The following is a 23967-nucleotide window of genomic DNA, read 5'->3' as shown; positions in this document are numbered from 1 at the left end:
GGCTGGCGTCCAGGAAGGGTGGGCTTGAACGCCTTTCAGCCAGGCCCTTCTGCAGACTGGGTGGTGCGCTCCCCCCAGGGAAGGATTGCTGTGCCATCCTCGTGCCAGGGAACAGGGCACAGCGAGGGCAGAGCCAGGGCAGGTGGAGGAGAGGCTTTGGGGGGACGAGGAGCAGGGAGGGGAAAGGCCGGAGAGCATAGCTGTTGTTTGTTTCTTGAGCACTTACTAGGTGCCAGGCACTGTGCTAAGAGCATTCCCCGAGCTATCACTCCTGCGGGGTTCTCCACACCCCCTCTGAGATGTGACCCTAAGAGGTCAAGTAACTGCCCCACCTCACATGCACAAGTAGGTGGCAGAGATGGGACTGAAATCCAGGCCTCCCAACTAAATCGGGACTCGTTTCATCCAGAATTATCTATCCACTGCTGTTTTAAAAAAAAAAATCACACCCCCCCCACCCTGAAGAGGGTTAGCGACCCAGCCTGGCCATGCAGGCTAATGAGCTTCGTTTCCACGGCAGCAGATCTTAATTAGGACCACAAGGGTCCGCCCACCCTTGCCAGGGCAGCTCTGGCACGTTGGTGGGAGCGGATGAGAAGGACATGGGGCTTGGAGACAAAGAGACAGGCTGCCCTTGGCCGCGTGGCTCTGGGAAGCCCTTGACTGCCAGGTAGCGGCTGAGCCCAGCGGCACTATTCCATCTCCAAGATTCCATCTCCTTACCTGCCACAGCCCCGAGAAGCTTCCACCCACGCACATGGGGCCCAATCCCAGCCCCGTGGCAATGGGGGGGGATAAGGAAAACTAAAAGGCTGACTGGGGATCCTCCCTTCTGGAAACAAGCAGAAGAGACCTTTGACCTGCCCGGGGAAGGGGGCACCTCCTTTGTTTGTACCCAGTGGGTGAAGGGAAAGCATTCTGTAAACTTAGATGCCAGAGAGCAGAGAGGGTGGAGGTTGGGAGAGGGATGGGAGAGGGAGAGAGGAGAGCAGAGAGAAGGGGAGGGGGCCGCCCCAGGCAGTCCCACCAATAGGCTCCATCAGCGCTGCCGCTGTTGGCTGGACACTGCAGAGCAGAGCATCCTGTTGCATAGCAACTGCCTGGGGCCTTGTTTGTGGGGCTGGACCACGGAGGATGTACAGGCTGCAGAGGCCCCCGTGCCCTGCTCCACCCCTGCACCGCGGGCATCAAGCTCCCCACCCCACCTGCCTACAGGTGGGGAGGGGACCAGATGCCAAGATAGTGCTGGCCGTTCCTGATCTAAACATTCACCCTCGGCCAGGCTCCACTGCCCCAAGCCCGCTTGCTCTTTCTAAATGTGGCCCTAGCGGAATGCTGTTCCTGCCAAAAACTGACAGGGGACACCACTGCCCACTGCACAGGCTCAGACCCTCCAGGGGCCACACCAGGGCCCCTGCCTCCACCCAACCTGCCTGCACATCACACTCTGAGACTTTCCTCACACTCTGTGACACCCTGCTGGCTCTTCCCTCAACTCACCTACGTTGTCCGCGGTTATGCCTGCCAGTCAACCCCCTCCACATCCTCCCCACCCCGTGAGTTTGCTCACCGGGCTCATCTGGTGTCAGAGAGGATGGAAGGACATAGCCAAGTCGTGAGGTCAGTGCAAGGTCTGGAGTTGCGAAGGACTCGATAACTGTCACCTGCCACGGTCACTCATGCCTCCCCGTCCTCCATCCAGGCACACGGCAGAGGCCATGCAGGTCCACCGACTCTCTTGTCCTGATGGTCATTAAGACAGTCAGGCCTCTGTGTTGCTGCTCAGCCGCCTTCCTTCATCCCCTTGAGGGCCACTTTTGACAGCAGCTGACTGAAGGAATCTAGAGGCCATGAGTGGCAGAGTGACAGATGTGACTGGGGGGACCCATACCAAAGCCTCGCTGGAGGGGGGCACAAGGGCTTAGGGCTCTGCCCTTCAGACCAATGAGAGGAGGTGAGAATGAAGGGGAAGAAGGGGAAGGATGAGGGTGAGATGCCTCTGTGGGTGATCCAGAGGTGACCTCAAGTGTTTTGCCAAGGGACCGACAGAGGGCCTTGGCTGGCAGGCACCCCCCTTCCACCACTTCAGGGGCAGCTCCGAGCTGGACCATCTAAATGAGGAGAGGGGTGAAGAGCTGACAGGGCCTACATGCCTGACCCAACAAGCATCAGATGGCCTCCTGGATGCGGGGGAATGGGAGCAGAACCAGATTTATTAAAAATCTTATCTGGAGGGTTTGCATTTCAATGGGCTGTGGATTTGCATATTTTAACAATAACCTCCAGGTTCTTCCGTCTGGTCTGCGCTCACTGGCTGTCTCTCTAAACCATGATCACTGGTTCAGTAAACCCTTCCTAATCCGAAGGTACAACATCGCCACTTTGCTGGAGGAGGGAGGGTTAAAGGGCCTTTCTCTCTGGACCAGAAATAGGGCTGTTCAGCAGGTGACCACTTCTGGCCTCTGGACACTCCTGCCGCCAGACCGTGGCTGAGGCAGGAGGGAACGATGCCAGTGACAGGCACAATAGAGGATTCAGTCATCCATTTGGTCAGTGAGCATTTATTGAACACCTACGGTGTACCGGGTGCCACGCCCGACTCTGGGTGTGCAGTGGGAACAGAACAGGTGTGGACCTTCCCTCGTAAAGGGGAGACAAATATTAAACAAATAAATCCACAACTTGAGAACCATAATGGCTTATCACTGTCCCAAATTGTGGCAAGGCAATGAAGGAAAGAATGGGGAGCTTGAAGGGACCCCTAGTTTATTGCAAGGCCAGGGGGATGCTGAGACCCGAGGGAGGCGTGGGTGATGGCTGAGCAGAGAAGGGAGCAAGCGCGCTGCACCCACAGCAGGCTCGGGACCTGCCCTCAGGCCCGGGGTGCAGCACCACCAGCTGGCCTGGCCAGGGTCCCCTCGGAGTCTGGCCCGTGGTGGGGGAGTGCCTCCAGCAAAGGCGCATGTCACTCTGCAGTCATTGCTGGGGTGTCCTTAAGTCAAAACTTTATGACGACAGCAAACGGGATTCATTGAATCTCTAACCCCACTCTATGGAGTGAACCTTACACAATTTATTAAGGTGGTAATTAAAACAATGTATTTACAACAAGCTACAAATCATGTGCGCTGCTTCTGCCATTCCCCTTCGATCCCTTCTCTCTGGGGGACTGGGGGGGGGCCTGCAGCAAGGGTTCATCCTTTCCTTCCAAGGTTACTGAGGGCCCACTGTGCACAGCCCCGGGAATCCAGCAGGGCCCAGGATTCAGAATCTGCCCTCCTGGGGCTTTAAACAAACAATTTCTCCATTAATTAATTTGTTCATTATGAATTGCTAAGTGCCATGAAGACAAAATCCTGGTGGAGGGCAGGGTCACTGGAGAGCCGCCCACCTGTGGTCCCCATGCTCTCATTAGTGAGTTCTCTTCTCTATCTGTATCAGATGGTTGCATCCTCTCCACCAGCCTTTCACACCAAAGTCTGGAAATTCTCAGTCTATCCTCCCAAACTTGCCCAAAGTTCACCTTTAAAAGATAAGTCTTGGGACTTCCCTGGTGGCGCAATGGTTAAGAATCCTCCTGCCGATGCAGGGGACACGGGTTCCATCCCTGGTATGGGAAGATCCCACATGCCGCGGAGCAACTAAGCCCGTGCGCCACAACTACTGAGCCCCCGTGCTGCAACTACTGAAGCCCGAGCGCCTAGAGCCCGTGCTCCGCAACAAGACAAGCCACCGCAATGAGAAGTCCGCGCACCGCAACGAAGAGTAGCCCCCACTCTCCGCAACTAGAGAAAGCCTGCACACAGCAACGAAGACCCAACGCAGCCAAAAATAAATAAATAAATTTATTAAAAAAAAATTTTTTTTTAAAGATAAATCTTTGAGTAGCATTCTCTGTTTCAGGAGCTTGTGCACAGTTCCACCTGAAAACACCTGATGGTCAAGGATATGTCTGATGCCTGGAGCTGGTGAATAGAGATAAGCTTGCAGGATGATGGGGACCCAGAAAGGCATCATGGTCAGGGCAAGTTCATGGGCAGGCCCCCTGTGCTGTCACACAGGGCCCCACAGTCAGAAGGGTCCCATGCTTAGGGTTTAGTGCTCTGCAGTTGCCACCTTAAGATTCTTAAAATTTTATCTTTGAACTTGTGTTTCGTAAGTGAAGTCTGTGGCATGAAGGAGCCCGTGTAGGGGGCTTGGGGCCTCTGCTTATGATCGATTTTGCCTCCCACCGCCTGCCTGATCCATATACATCCTGGTCCCCACGTGCAATCACTGCCTTCTAGGCCAGCCAGCAACGGCCTGGGTGGGGTTTAGGGAGGATCGGGTGGTGCCCACTTTCCCTGTGGTACCCCAGGCTGGCAGCACTGTGGCATGTCTGTCTGGTCAACAGAGGCATTGTCTTAGCAGGGGTGAGCATCTTGCCCAGGTGACTAATGCACCCCTGGCACAGCATTTACAATACCCTTGAGGATCACCTGCCCACTGTGGGTTAGGTCAGGGGGTACCATGGGCACAAGTGAAGTCTGGCTTTACTTCCCAGGGCCCACCCTTGGCTGGATTGTACCAGGTCAGTCTGTAGTCAGTGGAAGAGAGAACCCAGCAGTCCTCAGGCCCAACCTGCCCCCCATGTTGCACGGCAGGGCTCTGGGTACCTGGGAGGGTCTCCATGCCTGAGGAGACCCTCTCTTTCTTCTCAGTCTTCCTGAGTCTGGCTTGCATTTCTCTCCTCTGGCCAGCTCCAGGCACCCTCCAGGCATGAGTCACAAAAACGAATTGTATAATTTTGGTGATTCTGCATAGGCGTTAAATGTTCTGATGTTTGCACTTAAAACTGGCATCACACAAAATAAAGATGAATGGTAGAATCCATGTTAATAATTTAAAATTTATACTTTTCTTTACTTAAAATGACATCCAATAGCAGGTAAAAAAAATACCATGACAAGTGAAGAAAGATAGAGACCATGAAAGAAAGGGAAAGCTTTATATTTTAGTGCTTTAATGATGCTTTTTTCCTTGCTTTTTGAACAGGGGGCCCTGCAAATTATGCCTCTCTTCCCAGAGCAGCAATGCCACTGAAGATGGGGCACAGATGTCCCAACAGGTCCAGAACGCAGGGTCTGCTGCCTCACCATTTCCATGACCGTCGTGTGTGCTGGGGTGGGGGGCAGACAGCATGAAAGCTGAGTTCTCTGGGGGAATGAGAAGAAAGAGCAGGACAGATGAAGGGTAGGGGCCAGGCTCTGAGGAGTGAGTGGGCGCGCAGAGCTAAGAGCTGCTCCAGTGCAGACTGCAGTTTTGAACACAAGAAGGATCAGCGTTACCAGATTACTGCATGGTTTGGGGAGATGCGAGCCCTCCTGGTGAGCAGAAAACGAGGTATCACCAGACACCCACACATCCCAAAAGGAGCCAGAAAGGACCCTCAGCTTTGAGGTTTGGACACCCACCCTGGAAGTACATCTGGGGGCTCAGCTGCCGGCTGGAGAGCACGCTGGCCATCTCCATAGGCCACCCCAGTAACCCTGCCACCCCAACTGTCCTCCCCCTCCCCCTCCCCAGCCCCGTGCAGGGCATCGGTCCAGACCTTCCTGAGGCATTTCTGGGTCACAGACTGACAAACAACATGGAAGCTGATGTTTGTTGGGAGCACTGCACCCGTTTCCTCCCTCACCTCGGTTAATCCCAACACCCAACCTGAATGAATTGTTTCATGATGTCTGTGATGTCACACAAGTACTACTCAAGCGTGGGCATGGGTGCATGTGTGCATACACACACAAACACACACACACACATATTCCAGGGGAGCTCAGTCCTGAGTTAGGGTCTGGGGGTCTGTGAGTGGGAAATCAGGTCCCTGCTCTTGCTTGAGAAACAAGCGTCTCTCTGTCGCAGTCACACGTGCACACACGCACACACACACTGAGAGAGAGTGGTATAGGGCCATGTGTGTCTGGGGGGCTGAGAGATAACCAAGGAAGTCTTTTTGGAAGGGCAGGAAGTCTTACTGAGGAAGAGGAGGGTTTGGATGGCCTTTGAGGAGTGACAGGGAACTTCCCAGGCTCTTTCTGAGAGGCAGCTCTGGGTCAGCTCACTGGGGCCCGGTGTGAAGCAGGGGGCTTAGGGTCCCCTGGAGGGGGTGGAGGGGGACCCAGCTCCAGGAGGAAGGGCCCCAAGTGATCCTGCGGGCAGCAAGGGCTGTCCCCAGTGAAGCAGGGGCAAGTTCCGGACGCCCCCAGGGCTCACCCTGGCACTGGCTTAGGCAGGTGCCAGGCAGTGAGGGACAGAGTGGGCTCAGCCACCCCCCAAAACCTCCATGCCAGCCCTCAGGAAGGTGATTGCAGCAGAAGGGAAGTCAAGTGAAGACAGTCCCTCTCTGGTCTGGTGGCAGAACACATGTGGGCGCTCAGGGACCAGGGGCCCCCTCCGCAGGCTGGGCCTGCTCTGGTGGGCTTTCATTCCAGCCTCAGGGAGCCCCTCGCAGGGCCAGGGAGAAGAGACACACAGACAAGAGAATGGCTCGCACACAGGAACAAGCCCAGGGGCACAGCCCAGGTTGTACCAGGAGGACAAGGAAAGCGGTAACTGGAACCACGAGGGTTAATCAGGGCCAGCTTCCCAGATGTGGAGGGACGGCCCTGCACCCTGGCCCACAGGGGGCAGCAGAGACCCGCAGACCCCTGTGGGAGGGAGACGTGGCCCCCGGAGCAGAGATGGGAGGGGTTGTTGGGAGGGGGAGAGGGAGTCAAGAAAGAGCCAGCTGGCCTGTCCATCAGTCTGTCTGTCTGCCCACTGGCCACAGGCCTCTCCTTACGCGGGAAGCCACGCTGGACAGACAGGTGAAGGCTTTGGACCAGATCAATCATTGTATTTATTCTAATTGTATCGTAATCGTCCCCAAGGAACCCAGTTCAAATGAGCTTGACATTATTAAAATTTTAATGCCCAGTTTTCATAGCTGAATGAATATTTAAATGGTATGTCCCAGCTTAAGTTATGATGATGAAGAAATTAATGGAATGTCTTGTTTAATGCATGGGTATGTGTTGATGCAAAAAGTGGCAGAGATGGGGAGGAGGAGGGGAGGCAGGGCCAGGGCAGAAGGGGCCTGGGAGGGAAGGAGGCCCCGCCACCCACCACTGGCTGCAGCAGGGAGCAGAGAGGGCTCCAGTCCTAGGCCAGGACCACTCGCTCCCCCTGAGGGGCCCCCGGGGCTGGAAGCAGGCACACAGTCAATGACAAAGGAAGTTAGTGATGTCCCCAGAGGGCTGACCCCGGAAGCCTGAGGGTGGCTTCAGGGAGCTGTTCCTGACCCAGGGCAGGCGGCCCAGCTCAGGCACCTGGAGGCACAACCGGGGCTGAAGGCCACAGGGGAACATGGGGATGCTGATGAGCCAGCCCCCGGGCCCAGGCCCAGGCCCTCCCAGAAGGATAATACAGTGGCTGAGAGGGACGGGATGCTGGACAGAGGAGCAAGGGATGGGTTAATGGAAAGGCACAGAGAAATGGGCCCCAGCATCCTCGACATTCACCTGCAGGGGATGCCCCGGGGCTCACGTGGCCAAGAGGTCCTGAGGCCACAGTGAAAGTTAGAAGACGGGCAAGGAGATGGCAACTGCCCCTCCCGCCTTCCTACCAGTATCCTCTCTCCCCTTCTTCACCGTTCCTGCCTCACTGCCCATCTCTGCGGCATGGTCTGCCCTCTGCTCCCCAGGATGTAAGCAGGCCTGGGCGAGGCTAGATGGGGCTGGAGTCTGGAAGAGGGAAGAGAAACACGGGCCGAAGGAGGGAGATCTCCCTTCAGGCCCGAGGCATCTGTACAGAGCCTGCTCTACCTAAGAAATCTTCCCAGCTGAGCCTGACACTTTATTTCTGCTGAGAATTAAGAAAGCACGGGATTTCTTTCTCTCTCCATCTATCCTGGCACCACCCTGACAGCCCAGCAAAGGCTGTATGGACTCTGACCGTCCCTAGATAATAATAGGACATGAAATATGACCCCAGGAGCCACAGGTCCATGGGAACCAGGTCAATTCTGCTCCACTGTGGGTGCCCAGACCATGGCTGAGGGCAGGTGGGAGGCTACATGAGCCCCTGGGTCCCCACTGCCAGGAGCCCAGTGATGGAGGAGGTCTGGGAGCACCGTCCAGGGCTGGCCTGGTGAGGGAGGGCTTGCTGGGGCGGTGGGGGGTGGAACTGAGGGGAATCAGGCCTAAGTCCGTGAGCCTGGGGCAGAGCATTCACGAGTGCCCAGGTGTCAAGGACAGTGGGACAGTGGCTGGCCGCCTGAGGGTGACATGCCCCAGGGTGGAAGGCTCCATGCACAGGCAGATTCCATTTGCCTTGTTTAATTTACCGTGGAAAATGGGTCCCATTATAACAGAAACAGTTCTACCCCAGCCCTTGTCCATCCATAGGACTCACCCCCTCTGCTCTCCACAGAGATTTGCCGTGGGACTCAGAAACAAGGTGCCGGGGAAGGCGTCCTCCCAGGGTCCCTGCCCTTCCTCCCAACATCGCCTCTAAGCATTCGGGGTCGGCCTGGGCCTGCTCTGGCCCCAGGGATGGAGCTTCCTCTGCAGCCTCCTCCTTCCCTCGTCTCCACAGCAGCAGAGCCCAGCTGAGCCTGGTTCACACTCCTCTGCCTGCCCCTCCTCACGCCCCACTCCTTACCGGGGAAGCCTGAATCAGCCTACCACTCACCCCGTTCCCCACACTCTGTTTTGAACTTTCCTGGACCTTTCCTAAGCCTGTCACGTCTGGTTCCCAGAATCTCCCGAACATGTAGGCTGGTGTCAAGAGTCCTGGGTTCATCTTGATCACCGTTTACCACCTGTGTGACCTCAAGCTAGTTTCTTAACCTCTCTGAAACTCCATTTCCTTGGTTAAAGATTATCTATTTGCACACATCCTAGGGGAAGTGATGATAATCCAACAATATAATTTTGTAGCAGCTGTTCGTGTTCCTGTAGGTGTCGCAGTGCGGTGCCCCCCTTGCAACTCAATTCCCAACTTGACTGTACATTCTATATGGAAAAGGGAGAATTCCTGCAGGACCCTTCCCCCTGGAGTACCAGGAAGGCTTCAGGGTCAAGGGCCAGAGGCTGGTGGGGGTATGGGAAAAGAGCTCACAGGCCAAAGGAACAGACTGGGGAGGAAAGTGCCCGGTCGTGAGGAATGGAATGATGCAAGAGGCGGTGGGGGCCATATTTGGGGGACCACGCTGAAGGAGGTTGTATTCGATTTGGTGGCCCAATTGCCCCTTGCCAGATGGACATCTTCCCTTGGCCCCCTCCTTTCAGAGCAGCTTTGGAGTCAAATGGGATGAAATATAGGAAGTCCAACCCACCTTATCATGTTAGCACCGTGCCTACCCACCCTGGCTGCATCCTGGATCTGCCACTCCTCCGAGCTTGGCTTTTCATTGGCAAGAGAGAGATAATAATCCCTCCCTGGAGCATTATAATAATTACATAAGCAAGAAAGCCATAGAAATATACCCAGGAGAATACAATGGCCAGAACTGGGTCCAGGTCAGCCGTGGAGCCTTTCTGGAGTGAGAGACTATTGCAGCTTTGGGGGAGACTAGGAGGAAGGGGTGTTCCAGAAGGGAGGGACAGCCTAGGGAAGGGCTGGATGTGGAGTCTCCGAAGATCCAGAACGGGAGCCCGAGAGTACAGCCCTTCTCCCACAGCCAGATGCAAGCTCAGCCTTCTGGACCCTTCGCTCAAGGACTGGAAAGGAGGTGGTCTATGGGGGAGCCAGGACCCCCGAAATGAAGCTGGGAATTTCCTTATGTCCCTCTTCCTTCTCCCTGTTAATTGGAGGTTCCCGTAAACCCACACCTTCCTCCGCAGGCAGAGCGTACATACCGAGTACCTTCATTTCCCTCAACTCCATAAGGGGTGCCGAGTGGGGACCTCCTGGCAAACAATGGCACCCCCTCTTAGTGGACTGGCCCCCCAGAATCCTTTCTTACCCCCCGGGCCACCTGTGCTTCCTTTTCCTCTGTTCTGTGCCCTGCCTCCCGCTTCTGTCCTTCCTTGCGTGGCTCTGCCCTTCCCCTGGCCTCATCTTCACCTTGCTGAGTCACGGGCACCCACACTCCCCCACCCATCGTCTTGACGCAACCAAAACTCACTTCGAATCCTAGACCAGAAGGAAGCTTGTGACCGGCTAGTCCAGCCTCCATACACAAGGGGAATTGGCAATGGAAAGTCACCTGGTGCAGGACAAAAGCCCAGAAATAGCCCTGGCGGACCCAGGTTCCCAGGCACATCTTGCCACAAGATGGCCCCGCCTCAGCTTCTCCATCTATAAAATGGGGGCATTTAGTACCTGCGCTGCCTGCCTCTCAGGGTTTGTTTGTGAGAGAAATGCAAATAGAGTAAGGGATAAGAGAGGTACAGGACAAGCAAAAGCACTGGCAAAGACATAAAATACAATTCCATTTGCGTGATTCCTACCATTTTTATTGTTTGAAATATCCTCAGGGCCTGAGAGCCCACCCTATGCCTCCGGCATCCGGACGATGAAAAACAGGCTGCGGAGCCCCAGATCCTTGGAGTTCAGAGCCCCCTAGTGGCCTGAATGAGGCATTGAAACGGATCCTCCAGAGAGGCCGGCCGCTAAAAGGCTGGGGGCGTCAGGCTGTGCCCGGTGTCGTCCTGGCACCCAGACACCACGTGAGACAAGTAGCAGTGCCCACTCCACATACACCCCGAGGGGACAGCCTGGCCGCAGTCAGGAGCCCCAGCCCTGAGCTCTGCTCCAACAAGGAGCTGGGTGGTCCAGAGCCTCAGGCACCCCTGGGACCTACAGCCAGCGTCTGCAGGATACTGCAGGGATGGGGTGCAACTCACTGCCATGCCCCAACCTGGGCAGGAGTTAGTCTTCGGCCAGAGACCAGCTAGTTTCAGCAAAGCGATCTGTCTCCAGGGTGGGCCAGAGAGGGGACCCCTCAGATTCCAGTATCACAGCAAGAGCTGCTCAAAGTTGGGAGAGGGACCACGGGAGGTCCCTCTCAGGATTGGAGGTCTCCAATCCTGAGAAACCCTCCTGAAATCAGGGGACCCTGGGGACCACATTGGGGAGGGGAGGTGGGTGGGGCTTCAGTGAAGACCCGCTCGTTTGCAGCTGCGCGGGTGCGCGGGTGTATGTGTCGGTGGTGTGGTCCGTGTGCTATGTCCCCGTGAACGCCTGCGTACCTTCGGGCGCAGGTGTGTCTGCGCTAACACTGCCCCCCTGTGCTCTGTTGCAGATGAACCGGCCGATCCAGGTGAAGCCGGCGGACAGCGAGAGCCGAGGAGGTAGTAGCTGCCTGCGCCAGCCCCCTTCACGTGAGGGCCCACTTGTCTCTGCCCCTCCCCCTCCCTCCTTTCCTTCCCTCCCCCGTTCCCTCCCCCTGATGCAGCGTTGCAGCAACTCCCTGCCGCCTCCCCCTGCCCCATGGGGACCTCATGGCCCAGGGTCAGGACAGGGCTTTGGAGCCCTGGGTGACGGATGTGGGGACAGAGTAAAGAGGATGGGGGAGAATTGGGGTCTGCCGTATGCTGGGGTTCCTTCCTTCCCATCAGTAAACAAGTAGGATGTCCTGGGCACTCCACTGCCCCCTGTAAGACACCCAAAAGGTGTCTTAGGCCCACCTCTGTGTCACCAAGGAAAACCCCACTGGGATGGGACTGGACTAGTTGAAAGGGTGCCAGGCTGGGAGGGAGGAAATGTGTTTCAGTCCTGCCCTGGGAAGGCTCAGGCCAGAGTGGGTGAATCTGAGGGGGGCTGCCCACTGCGGGGTGGGGCTGCCGAAGTCAAGATCCTGGACCTACGTACAGATGGACAGGCAGATGTCTGGAAGGGGACAGAGCCTCACCCCCAGACTCAGGCCTCTGTGCCCCCAGGGGAGGCTCTGTTCCGTCCACCAGCGGGGGCCTCCCCCCACCCCACTGCACACAGAGGCTCGACCAGGCCAGGCTCTGGCTCCTCTGCCGAGCACCCACCCTCCAGGCTTCTGGCCCGGGTGTCTGTGCCCACACCATGCCCAAGCCAGTGCCCTCTGCCCCTGGGCTCTCCCTGGCTAGGCCGGAACACTCACTCTCATCTCAGCTCAACCAGGCGGGCGCTGAGGAACTTTTCTCTCCCTCCCCCTCTCCCCCACCCCCCCAATTTTCCAGGAAATTAAGAGGGAAAAATAGGCAAAAGCTATTTGCAAATTCAGAGTCAAGGTTCTTGTCCTGAGGAAACTGTAGTGTGGCCACAGGTGGCCTGCCCACCCCTGGGACCTGTGGTCCCTCCAGCACAGGCCTCTGCCTTCTGGGCCCTGACAGGGCCTCCACCCTGGCACAAGGCCTCTGTGGCTCTGGGGCCCTCCTGACCCAGGCCTCGAATCCCACCCAACAAGCCCAGCTGCCCGAAGGGGCCCCGTGCCCCAGGGCACAGGCGCGCCTCCCTGTGGCCCTCTGAGAGCTCCCCATCCCGAGGACCCCGATCATGGGGGCGGGTTGGTTGAAGAGTAAAAATGGTTCAGGTGTGAAGGGCTCGTGCTGCAGACCACACCTGGGTCGTGCTGCTTGCTCCCGCCCCTCTCCCGGCAGTCCAGTTACTTGGTTTTCTCTGCACACAGAGGCTCCTCAAACACCCAGGGCCAGGCCCCCTGCCCTGGCGGAGAGAGGCGTGCACTCTGGCCTCACGCAGGTGCCCTCAGTGACACGGGGCAGAGGCAGGGCCTCTCCCAGAGACTGTCTCCGGGAGAAAGGACCGGCAGGACCTGGCCCCCAGGTCACCTGTCAGGCAGTGACTCGCCTGCAATGCCCTGTCCGTGTGACAGGGCCAGGAGGCAGCAGAGACCCCTGGCTTTGGTGGGGAGGGAGCTCGGACGGTAAGTGGCACCTGCGGTCCCAGAGGAGGGGTCCCCAAGGTGGGGGCAGCCAGAGACCTCGGAGGACGTGGCACCTGAGCTGCCTTGAAGGAGGGGATATTCCACACCTGCAGAAGTCGGGGTGTCATGAAGAAGGCCTAGTTTAATCCAGGACGGGAGCAGGGTGTCGGGAAGCCTGCTGCCAGAGAGGCCGCGCTGCACTCTAATGCAAACTGTTTCTCCCCTCACTGGCCTTGGAGGCAGTAGCTCTCCGACTTCACGTTGCTAACCTCATCTCCTTTCTCCCATATATCTCCTGCGCTGACACTTGCCCCAAACCAGATTAATCAGCTTTTTTATTCTTCCTGCAGTAGAAAGGGGGGAAAAGAGAGCCAAACCTAAACATCTATCTATTAATTGCATATTCAATATTAAACAGGGAGATGATCCTGAGTCAGCATCATAACCAAGCTATTTGGAAAAAAAAAGAAAGTTTAAAACAATTTAATATCCATTAAATACTTCTTCAGTGGGGGGAGGGGATGGGGGAGAGGTGAACATTAAAAAAGATGAAAAAAATGGGAACAGGAGAAGGGTATGGAAGGCAGGTGTGGGAGTGGAAGGGGCGGGGGAGGAACACGATGGGAAAGGAAGAGCCCAGAAAGGTGAAGGGAAAGGGACAGAAGGAGGAGGGAGGCCTGGGTGAAAGTGGGTTGAGGGGAAGGTGACAGGGAGCTGGGAAGACTTGGGGGCACAGCTGGGAGGAGAAAGGAGGGGCAGGAGGAGGAAGTGGCCCCAGAGGGAGAGGTGGGTCTGCCCCACCCTGGCTCTCCTCATCCCGGATTACACAGGCTAGGTGCTTGGCTGGAGCTCCCCAGGAAGAGTACAGGACGGCAGCTCTTGTTCTGGTCCTCGGTTCTAGTCCCATCTTTGTCCAGAATGAGCTCTGGCCCAGACACTGCTTCTCTGGGCCTCCACCCCCTCACCCAGGGATGGGAGATCTCACTATCCAGGAAAGCTACTGTTTACAGAGCACCCACTGAGGGCTGGGATTTGATTTGATTTCATTTGATTTGATTTGATTTGGTCACACCACGCAGCCTGTGGGACCTTAGTTCCCCAACCAGGGATTGAACCCAGGCCCTCAGCAGTGAGAGCACAGAGTCTTAACCACCGGACTGCCAGGGAATTCCTGAGGGCTAGGACTTTAAACAAATACGTTTAATCCATACAAAAACTTTGGGAGGTGGAAGTTATTGGCCCCACTTAAAGGTACAAACCAAGGCACAGAGGCTAAGTAACTTGTTTCAGGTCACACAGCTAGGTGGTGGCAGAGCCAGAATTCAAAGCCCTGCCTGTCAGTAACCAGCACCCAGGTGCTCTGCATTCCTCTGACTCCTAGGATAGTCTTTCGGACTCAGGGGACAAAGGGAAGGTGCTGCAGGCGTTTGTCATACCTCTAGGGCTATTCTCAAGGTAAATGAGGGGAGGGGAACAGAGTCCCAGGTGAGGGAGGCAGGGCCAGGCTGGACGAAGAGCTCCCGGACCTACCCATAAGACATGAGACACCAGGGCTGCAGGGGTCAGAGAAGAGAGAACCCACTGTGGCCTGGAGCAAGCAGGGAGGGCTTCCTGGAGGAGGTGAAAACTGGACCAAGAGGTGTAGACTTGGCAGGAGACAGTGAGAGCCCAAAGTGAAAAGGGGACCCTGAACACAAGGCCAAGGGGTTGCACTTGTCTCCGTCAGAAGCAGGAGCCACTGACCCTGTGGAGGACCAGGCAAAGAGAGGGCATCACAGCTGTAACATCCCTGGGCAGGAAGAGAGGAGACAGCCCCTGATACCACCACCAACAGCCAGGGCTGCAGCTAGGCGGGGAAAGAAAACCAAAGGAGAAAGAGCCTCCTCAGGACCCAAACCGCTGCAAGGAGGATCCTGTTAACCCCACAGAACTTGCTGGAGCAAGTCGTATATCAACTCAGATTCACCCCCAGATAAGCAAGCCGGTTCATTCACCAGGGCAGTGAAGCAGGCTGGGGATAGAGAGGAACCAGGTGGAGGGCACCCTCCCACCTGCCCTGGCCATCTCAGAGGCAAGGACGCTTTCTTGGGCGTGCACTGTTGTGTCCTTTGCCTCCTAGCAGGCAGACGTACCCGCCCCAAGAGCTGGTTCACGGTCCCCGTCTGAACTGGGTCTCCACAGCTGCAGGGGCCCTTCAGCCTCTCCGTTTCACTCTCAGCCTCTGGGTGGGTGCCCGCGGTGTGCTGCCCTGTAGCTCTGACCCCCTCCCCATCCTCCCTGGTCTCAGTCCAAATGAGTGCTACGGCTGAAGACAGGATAAGCTCCCCCCACAGGCAAGGCTCCTGCAGCCAGAATGCGGGGGGGTCCTTTCAGGAAGTCAGGCTCTGAGCAGCCTGGCCTCAGGCAGCAAACCTGCTTGGGGGCTCCCTGGGCTGAACCGGAGGAGACGGGGGCTGTGGTCCACCCCGCCCTCAAGGGGCTCAAGAGGGTCAGCAAACAAGTGGGAGCCCTCGAGGAGGGAAGGCGTGGCTGAGACCTGGGCCAGTACAGCAGACGTCGGCCTGGTCCCATCTCACCCCCACCAGCCCCAGCCACATAGCAGCAGATGTGAGCTGTGCCCTAGGAAGCCACCCGCCATGGGCCCCATCACCAGGAACCACCCCCACCTCTTCCCAGTAGCCAGCTACAGGTCAGAAGTTCCAGCTAATGCAGGCCTCATCCAGGCCCCGGATGAGGGAGGCACTCACACACGTTTCCCACCAACACGCTGTCCGCTCAGCGCTGACAAAGGCACCCACAGACACACACCCAATTCCACACTCGCGCCTGGTGAAGTGAAACCGAACGTCCCCACCAGGGATCCAGTGACTGGGGGCGGGGCACAGACTGGGGCCCCCCGTTTGTGTCTCATCTACATGAAATGACAGAAAAAAGCAGCAAGATGTCAGGCTGAGGCGTTGGAGAAGTTAGAAACCAAGAGGGCTTGGGAGGGAGTCCTGGGAAAGAGGGGACTCAGGGTTCAAGGGGCCGCCCCCTCAGAGGGAGCAGGGAGGCACCGGGGAGCCCTTCCGAGGGAACAGGAGCAAGGGTGAAAGCAGCCCTCCCGGGTGGCCGCCACACTCCCACCCCTCCAGGGACCCAGACTGGAAACCACATGAGCACAGACACGCTCCAGCCTCCAGCAACGTGTGAGACACGTGAGCCCGAGCTAGGGAAGCGGTCACGCCCACCGTGGGGACCGACGAGGGGCTCCCACGGCCCCTCTCTGGCCCATCAGGCGTGTTTTCCTGAGGGGGCCTGGGTCAGGCCCAGGCTAGGGAGGCAAAGGGGCAGCTGAGACTGAACCTGATAGGGGAGCCCGGACGGAGGCCCGATGATCGTGGAAGGAAAAGTGTAGGGTGGACACAGCAGGAGGGCTGAGCTCCGCGTTATAAAGTCCTGTGGTTCCCCCACCCCACCCCGCCCTGGGCGGCAGGGCCTGGAGGAGGCTCAGGCGATGTCGAGGGGAGCGGCCCTGAGCTGCAGCCATAGACTGCCCCACCCCCACCTCCGCCTGCCCCGACACACACACACGGAAGCTTCTAGAGGGTGACGGAACTTCTTTTATGTACCCCTCCAAGTCCTGCAGAACCATCTGGGGCTGAAGCCCCCCACCCCCGAGCTTCCACTGCCTCCCTCTCCTCCCTTTGCCGACCTGGGAGCCCATGTCTGCGTCTCTCCACCAGTTCAGTCTCCCCACTCCTGTCTCGGTCTCTCTCTGGCCGGAAGGGCAGGGTGAGGAAGGCATGGAGGGTTGGGGGCAGGTGCGACAGCCCGTGACTCATTCGTTTCCACCGAGGCAGGTGCGGGCCAGTCACTTAGCCAAGCGGCTCCTGCAGCCTCTCGCTGCTCCCTGTCCGTTTAACAGCATCTTCAGGGCGTCCGTCGCCCTCATCACTGCCAGTGCTCACGTGGCAGCGGAGTCCCGCTGGGCCAGCAAATGAGGTTGGACACGACGCATGTGGACGTGGCTCTGAGGCCCTCCCCGAGGCCACATTCCCCACCATAAACCCGGGGCTGACTCCGTCTTCCCAGCCCCTCCACCATCTGTAGCCCCATCAGTTCCTGCGGCTTTTAAAATCCTATTAAGTTCCTCATCTCTCCTCTAAGCATTATTTTATTTCTAAACAGACCCAGACCATGTGCTGTCGCGAGGCCTTCAAGGGTCTGTTGGGGACCGGCTGAGGGGGTGTGGGCCTCACCTTGCGGTCCTGGGGCCCCCGAGACCCATGGCCACACTGGTGACCCCCTGATGCTGGGCTTCTCACGTCCAGACTTTTCTAGCTATTTAGTCCCATGCTCTAGGTAGGCAATTTCGTGAGCAGCAGATGAAATGGCCCCACTTTAGGAAAATTCAATATACAGAAGTTTCCATTTTCCAATCTTGAGAGGCAATAAATGACTCACTTGACAAAAGCTTCTGGGTGAACAGAAACCCCTCAGGGTTCTGCTAGGAAGCCCCTGTCCCAGGCAGGAGCACGTACAAGAAACATAAGGCTAAAGGGCCGGGGGCCACAGCACAATGAAGATTCATCTGAAATGATACCATGACAGTAAGAAACAAGGTTTTAAAAAACGGTGTTACTCTAGATGACCCCTGACCCGAGGTGCAGTTCAGGGGGAGGGGAGGGGGAAGGTGTAAGGAAAGGCTTGGAGGACAGGTGTGAACCCCTGCAGAAGGTCCTGGGTGAGGTTCCCTTGGGGGCGGGGTGGACAGAGGCTGTGGTCCCAAGAACAGCCCCATTTCTGCCACAGCCAAGCCACCGTCTGGAAGTCAAGTCCCACGGCAAGAGCCCCCCCCCAACTTCTGCTCCAGTCTCTCCCCTTTGGGGCCTCAGGAGTGTCCCCGCCGGGTCCAGCACATCCTGACCTCTACTTTGGGGCTCCTGGTTTGTACCCTGCTGGAGAGACCTCAGAATGAGTGGAGCCAACCCCACCCCAACTAGAGGGTGCGACCCTGGGCTGAGAAGGGGTCCACTGACTGATGCCGCAAGCAGCCACCTAAAGGAGAGAGGTCTGCAGCTCAGAGCAGAAAATGCCCCACCCTCCCCACCCCAAGATCTTTCTGTGTCCCCACAGAAGAGCCTGGAAGCAGGCAGTGTGTGGACCCCTGGAAGTGTGTGTGATGGGGATGTGTTTCCTTTCTACACGCCCCCCTCCCAGACCCTGCAGACCCCCGTATCCTCAGATCCTCCGTCCTCCGGTTCAACATCGTGCTCCCTTCCCGCAGCTGTGTCTGCGCCCAGGGGCCTGGAGCGAGACGTCAAGGTGAACCTTTGGCTGGGGGATAGCTAACTGCCCTGTTGGCCAGGACACAGCACCCCGTGGCCTGGAGGGGCCCGAGGAGCCACTGTGTCCGCCTTCCCCCATGAGTCTGCCTCTCACCCAGCTCCTCCCGCTTTTAAAAACCATCAAGAAGAAGAGCAACTCCAGGGCCTCTCTCAGCCTCCGTCAGAGCTCAGAAACCCTGTTTTGTCAGTCTGCCCTGCCCTATTCCCACTGGAATTTCTCAAGCTGTAGACTGTAATGTTTTCCCTTGAACACCAGCCCCAAAGCCAATGTCCCGGCAGATCTTCCCTGTACTTGCATCCCTGATTTATTTTGGACTGATGTTTAAGAAAAAGCAGTACAGTGTTCAGCTTGGAAAATTCATGTCAGACCTAAGACAGCACTTTCCCACTTCCCAGACAGTGGTGGTGCCCAGCCTCGGGCAGGGGCCATCTGCTTTTTGGAAGGACTGAGGATTAGACACTTCATCACCAGGCCAAGTGGCCCACCCAGGACTTGGCTTCTTTGATGGGCAGGAAGTTCTACCACATATCTGACCATAATCTCTCCTACTGTTATTTAAGCACTTCCAAGTTAGGCTCCCTAGATCATGGCACAAGGTTCCCCTGCCCTGGGGTTTTATTCTCCATAACCCCTGTTCCTTCTGTCTTAAAAGGATGTTGGTCTCCTTTCTTTCCCAAGCTCCTTTTAAAAAGAAATTTTAAAACTCCAGAAAGGTCCTCTGGTTGATACAACTGAACCCAAATAGCAGCTGCATGAAGACAGGTCTTTGTGGTTGGGGAAGGAGGTGGCTGGTGGGAAGGGTCCTTAGAGAGGGCCCCGTGGGGCAGACACACATTATAAATACCTCGGTAACTCCTGCCATAAGTGTGAAATTATAATTAACTGCAAACCTGCCAAGCTTAAATGGACTTTAGGTTTTCAGCTGGGGGAAAGGGTGTTGATTGATCTGCATTTTGTTTTTAAGGTTCTTTTAATCCATTCGGCAAGTTAAGTTGAGACTCATGGCTCCTCACCAAAATCCCTCTGGCCCCAGCTAATTTAGCAAAGGACTGTTTCAGGGGAAATGGGATATTAATTATTGCAAATGGGCTCCTGGATGATATTTAAAAGCTGCCTCATGTGTGCCCAGGGTGAAGGGGCTGATGACAGGAAAAGGAATGACAGAGAGAGGGAAACACAGGCCCCTGTCTCCCACTCCGTGCCGCTCCCACGGAGTCCTGTTGTGGGCATTGTGCGGGCAATGCAGGAGGAAGATGCCCGCTTCCTCAGGAGACGGGCAGGATGAGCAAGAGGATGTCACAGGCAGTCCTTCCTGGACCAGGCAGTCCTCAGCGAGGCAGCCCTGACGTGGGCAAGATGTATCCAGTGCCCTCCTGGCCCCCGACACACCCCACTTGGAACAGCCTGAGAGCAGTATGGGAGCAGTGAGGCTGTGCAGTGGGAGGCTGGGATGGGAGGCAGGGAGAGACAGCACGGACCAGAGCGATCAGAAAGGGTAACACCTGGGACTCCCCTGGTGGCGCAGTGGTTAACAATCCGCCTGCCAATGCAGGGGACAGGAGTTCGAGCCCTGGTCCGGGAAGATCCCACATGCCACAGAGCAACTAAGCCCGTGTGCCACAACTACTGAGCCTGTGCTCTAAAGCCCGCGAGCCACAACTACTGAAGCCCGCACACTTAGAGCCCGTGCTCTGCAGCAAGATAAGCCACCACAGTAAGAATCCCGCACACCGCAACTGGAGGAAGCCCTCACCCAGCAATGAAAACCCACCGCAGCCAAAAGTAAATAAATAAATAAATAAATTTATTTTTAAAAAAAAGAAAGGGTAACACCTGATTGACCTTCAGAGGGGAGAGGATTTGAGCGAGGAAAGGCAGAGTTTCCCAGGTGGGAAAATAACCCGAGTCAAGGAAATCTTGGAGGATCCCAAGAGGCCAGAATCAGGGGTCTACTGTCGGGGGAGGGCAAGATATGGGAACAGTGATTTCCAGAAGGTGCTGTAAATTGATGCCTTTAGGCAAAGGGAAGCCATCTAAGGCTTTGGGGCAGATATAAGTCGTGCTTTGGAAACAGTAGCTTAGGGAGACTCAGCCAGATGGGGTAAGGGAGCCGGAGCAGGGGAAAGAGCAGGGCCAATGCTGGCATCACACCCACATGTCCTGCCCTTCCCACAGTGATGTCTCGCCACCTCCTGTTACAAAGGGGATGGTGACAGCCCCTTGGAGCTGCCATAGGTGGAATACAGTTGGTGAGCTGTGGAACCTTCCCTGATGACAGCTGCTGCAGTTATTTTATTCTTAGAGTCCAGTCCATGGGAAATGAGAGGTGACGGGGGTGAGGACCTCTGACAAGGTGTGATCAACAAAGTGCAAAGAGAAATCATACTGCCCAGGGCCAGAGCTCTACTGTGCATATGAATTTACCAGAATGGGGTGGGACAAGGAAGGCTTCCTGGAGGAGGTGATTATTGGAATGACAAGTTTACCAAGAGGTAGGATCTGGGCTGTGTCACAGGCAAAGACATGAAAACAGGGACAAGCAAGGCAAGTATGTGACATCTTAGACTTTTTAAAAAATAATGTAGAAGAATTGGTTTGGCTAAAGAAGAGAGAGTCCACTCCCTGCAGTCAGAAGACCAGATGTGACGCATTGTGGGTCTCACTGCTCCTCGCATTCCAGGGTGTGGACACCTACACCCGTGCACGCACAGTGTCTGAATCTGGGGGGGGGGGTCTGTATCTTCTCACCCTTCAGTCCAAGTTCACCAGGCCCAGTCTTCCTGATCAGATGTGCCTGTCCGCTCTCCTTCCCCACCCAGCCCAGGACAACGCACAGGGGAACCAGGCAATGCCTGCAGCAGCTGCTGCTAAAGCCAAGCCAGGGCTCTGGAAGGAAGATGCACAGACCCAGCAGGGCCTCGGTTCTCCCATTAGGTCCTCCAGAGCCTCCAGGAAGAGCACCTCAAGCCCTGCACCAGCCCCGCAAGGTGGATCAAGCAGCACCCCCGTTCTCCTCAGAGAGGAGAGGTGACTTGCCCAAGATCACACAGCCAGTAATCAGCCTTCACACCTCAACCCTTCTGGGCAGGACCCATGCCTTGCTGCCTTCTCTCAGGTCTGGCCGGGGTGCTGAGACCCAGAGGAAGTTCTCCCAGCATCAATGCCACCCATCAGAGGCACAAAGGATGAGGCTGGACCACAGCCTTAAGGATGAGCTCTCCAGCTCCTCACTCCCCTCCCCCATGTCCTTTGGGAATGGGGGTGGGTATAGGAGGAATTGGGGCGGGTCTGAAGCTGAACTATCCAAGGTGCAAACCCAGTCAGCAGCAGGATGAGCCTGTCTGTGGCCCTTCTCAGTGTGGAGGGTCAGCTGGGAGGAGTGGGTGGAGAAACCCCAAGTCTGCCTGGCAGAGGAGAGCCAGCCTGGGCACTCAGGGCGTTGTCTGTCCGGGCCTGATGAGGTGGAAGGCTTTGCAGAGGCTGGAGGTCAGCAGGGACCAGCCAGCACAGATTTTCTTTTTGATCATATCAGAGACAAACCCATGATCCTGACATCACGGATGCCACATCCCAACAGAGTAACAGGAGGTTTAAGGCTTGGACATGAATGGCCAACGGCAAGTGACTCAAAAGTGCAGAGAGATGATCCCTGCCCCTGGAGAGCTGACCATGAAAGGCAGATGCATGGTCAGGAAGGTGTCTTCAAGTCTTTGCCGAGCTTTGGACCCTAGGGAAGCTCACAGTCTGGTGAGGAGATCAGTTTACGGTCTCAAGAGCACCAGATGAGCAGTGGAGACAGCAGGAGCCACAGCCGGCAGAGGAGAGAGCTGTGCAGGCGGAAGCAGTCAGGGAAGGCTTTCTGGAGGAGGCTCCCTACTGGAGAGGATTCAGGCTGAGAAGACGGTGAGACACGGATGCAGGCATAGAGCCTATCCAGGGTAAGATGAGGAAACCAGCTGGCCCAAGGAGAGGGTTCCAAGGAAGGTCCCGCTAAAGAGTTGGAGGTTTTCTGGAAGATGAGGGGAAGTGGTGATTGGTGGAAGCTGGATATGGGAAGACTGGCCACCTGCAGGGGGGGACTGGACAGGGTGTCAAGGAGACCAGGGAGAGACTCTTCCAGCCTCCAGCTGCGAGGGGAGGGGCAGGGGGCATGGGAATTAAACCCTAAGTTCAAGAGCCCTTTTGTCACCATGAAATACAAGCCCCAAAGCCACCTGTGTCCTGACCACTACCTGCTGCCTTGAGACCTCCAGGTACATGCCCACTTTCAGGCACATGGCCACCCTCGGGCAGCCCTCTCTGACCCTTCCCAGCTGTCCAGCTCCACGTGGTCAGAGCCCTCGTCAGGGTCCACCCTGCTGGCATGCTTTCTCCAGCTGTTCCTCGCTGGTCTTTCCAGCTCAGAACCCCTTTCCTGCCCTCTGTCTGAGCCGTGAAGTCAAGCAGTGGTTGTTAGTTTCTCGTCTCTCCGTTGAGACTGTGCCCTCAGTGTGGGCAGGCGTGTCCAGCCCTGCACCAGAGGCCAGTCTCCCACTCATCTCGCTAAACAGCAACTTTCTCTACTAGCCCAGCTCTCTGCTGGCCTAAAAGCTGCCGCCTCTTGCATCTCCCCACCCCCCAGCCCCTCCAAAGCCAGGCCCACAAGCAGGGGGCAGATGTGGGCAGTGGGGTGGGTGCTGCTGACATTGGCATTCTCCTTGCAGTGCGTCTTAATAATTTAATGGCTATTAGCAGAGCCGCAGTGATGGGGGGCAGGGGGCGCAAGGGGAAGATTTATAGAGCGAATTCACTCCAGGTTGGGGTTTTGTCTTCCTCTGTTTTCCTGGCATTTATCATGCATGTTTTAATTTGGATTGGAGAGTTGCTACCATCTGGCCATTATCGCAAAGAAATATTCATTTTCACTGAGTGACACAGGCTCCATTCATCACAGAGCGCGCTGATGGCCCCGTGAGTGTGGGGCTGTGCATTCTCCTTCATTTGAAATGAACCTTGAGCTATGAGCAGGTCCAGTTCGAGGGGAGCAGAGGCACAGGGCCGGTGACCTCCCAGCCAGGTGGGCAGGGAGCACTTTGGGGGAGGGCCAGGGTGGGAGTGGGAGGAGCCCTCCCTGTCACCCTAGTCCTTCCACCTCCCCTCGCCTCCCCTGGGTGTGGGCGAGGGTGCTATTGGCGGCCTCCACAGTCTCCCCCAGGCGTCTGACAATCCCCCACTCACCCTCATGTACAGGGCAGCCCTCAGGCCAGACCAGAGAGATGGCAAGGGTGACCCCGTGCTCTGGCATCAGCATCTGCTAAAGGCACTGACGCTGTCCTGCCAAGGGCAGAACGTGCTTAAGCACTCTCTCCCTAACAGGACATCGCTCTAGTGGTGTCATCTCAGGTCAGGGCTGTGTGAGGAACAGAAGGGCTTCCTGGTTCTCCTCTCATCACGTTATGGTGGCACCATCGGGGCTGGGCCTGTGGGGAGAGACGTGTCTGCCTCCAATTGGGACATTTCTGGAGTGTCACCCTCATACCCACGCGCCGCTCATTGCGCAAGCCGTCAGGGGCCAGAAGGCCTCCTGTCAGCAATGGGAACCCAAGCACAACGCTGGACACCCAAGGGGAGGTGTGACAGAGCACCCCTTGATTGAGCTGAGTCCCACTCTAAGCCCACTCAATAAACAGGCATCCAGATCTGCAAAACGGAGAAAATCATTTTTCATCCATTTTAAATAGTGAGTTTTCAGGGCACCCAGAATTTGTTGGGCCCCT

At 56.6% G+C, this 23967-nt stretch overlaps 1 protein-coding gene across 50 annotated transcripts in view; it reads left to right on the top strand.

Moving 5' to 3' along the window:
- Nucleotides 1-23967, top strand: part of CELF4 (CUGBP Elav-like family member 4) — a 298904-nt gene that overhangs the window by 213770 nt on the left and 61167 nt on the right. For 27 of the 50 annotated variants that reach the window (XM_036823183.1, XM_036823170.1, XM_036823181.1 and 24 more), the window contains exon 3: nucleotides 11267-11345. In XM_036823183.1, the coding sequence (XP_036679078.1) occupies nucleotides 11267-11345 (79 nt within the window). The remainder of the gene's footprint in view (nucleotides 1-11266; nucleotides 11346-23967) is intronic. The other 23 variants (XM_036823176.1, XM_036823149.1, XM_036823187.1 and 20 more) reach the window with 1 other exon arrangement.

This window comes from Balaenoptera musculus, chromosome 14, assembly GCF_009873245.2.
Source record: "Balaenoptera musculus isolate JJ_BM4_2016_0621 chromosome 14, mBalMus1.pri.v3, whole genome shotgun sequence".
NCBI classification, from domain to species: Eukaryota; Metazoa; Chordata; class Mammalia; order Artiodactyla; family Balaenopteridae; genus Balaenoptera; species Balaenoptera musculus.
This window is presented reverse-complemented; position numbering and strand designations above follow the sequence as displayed.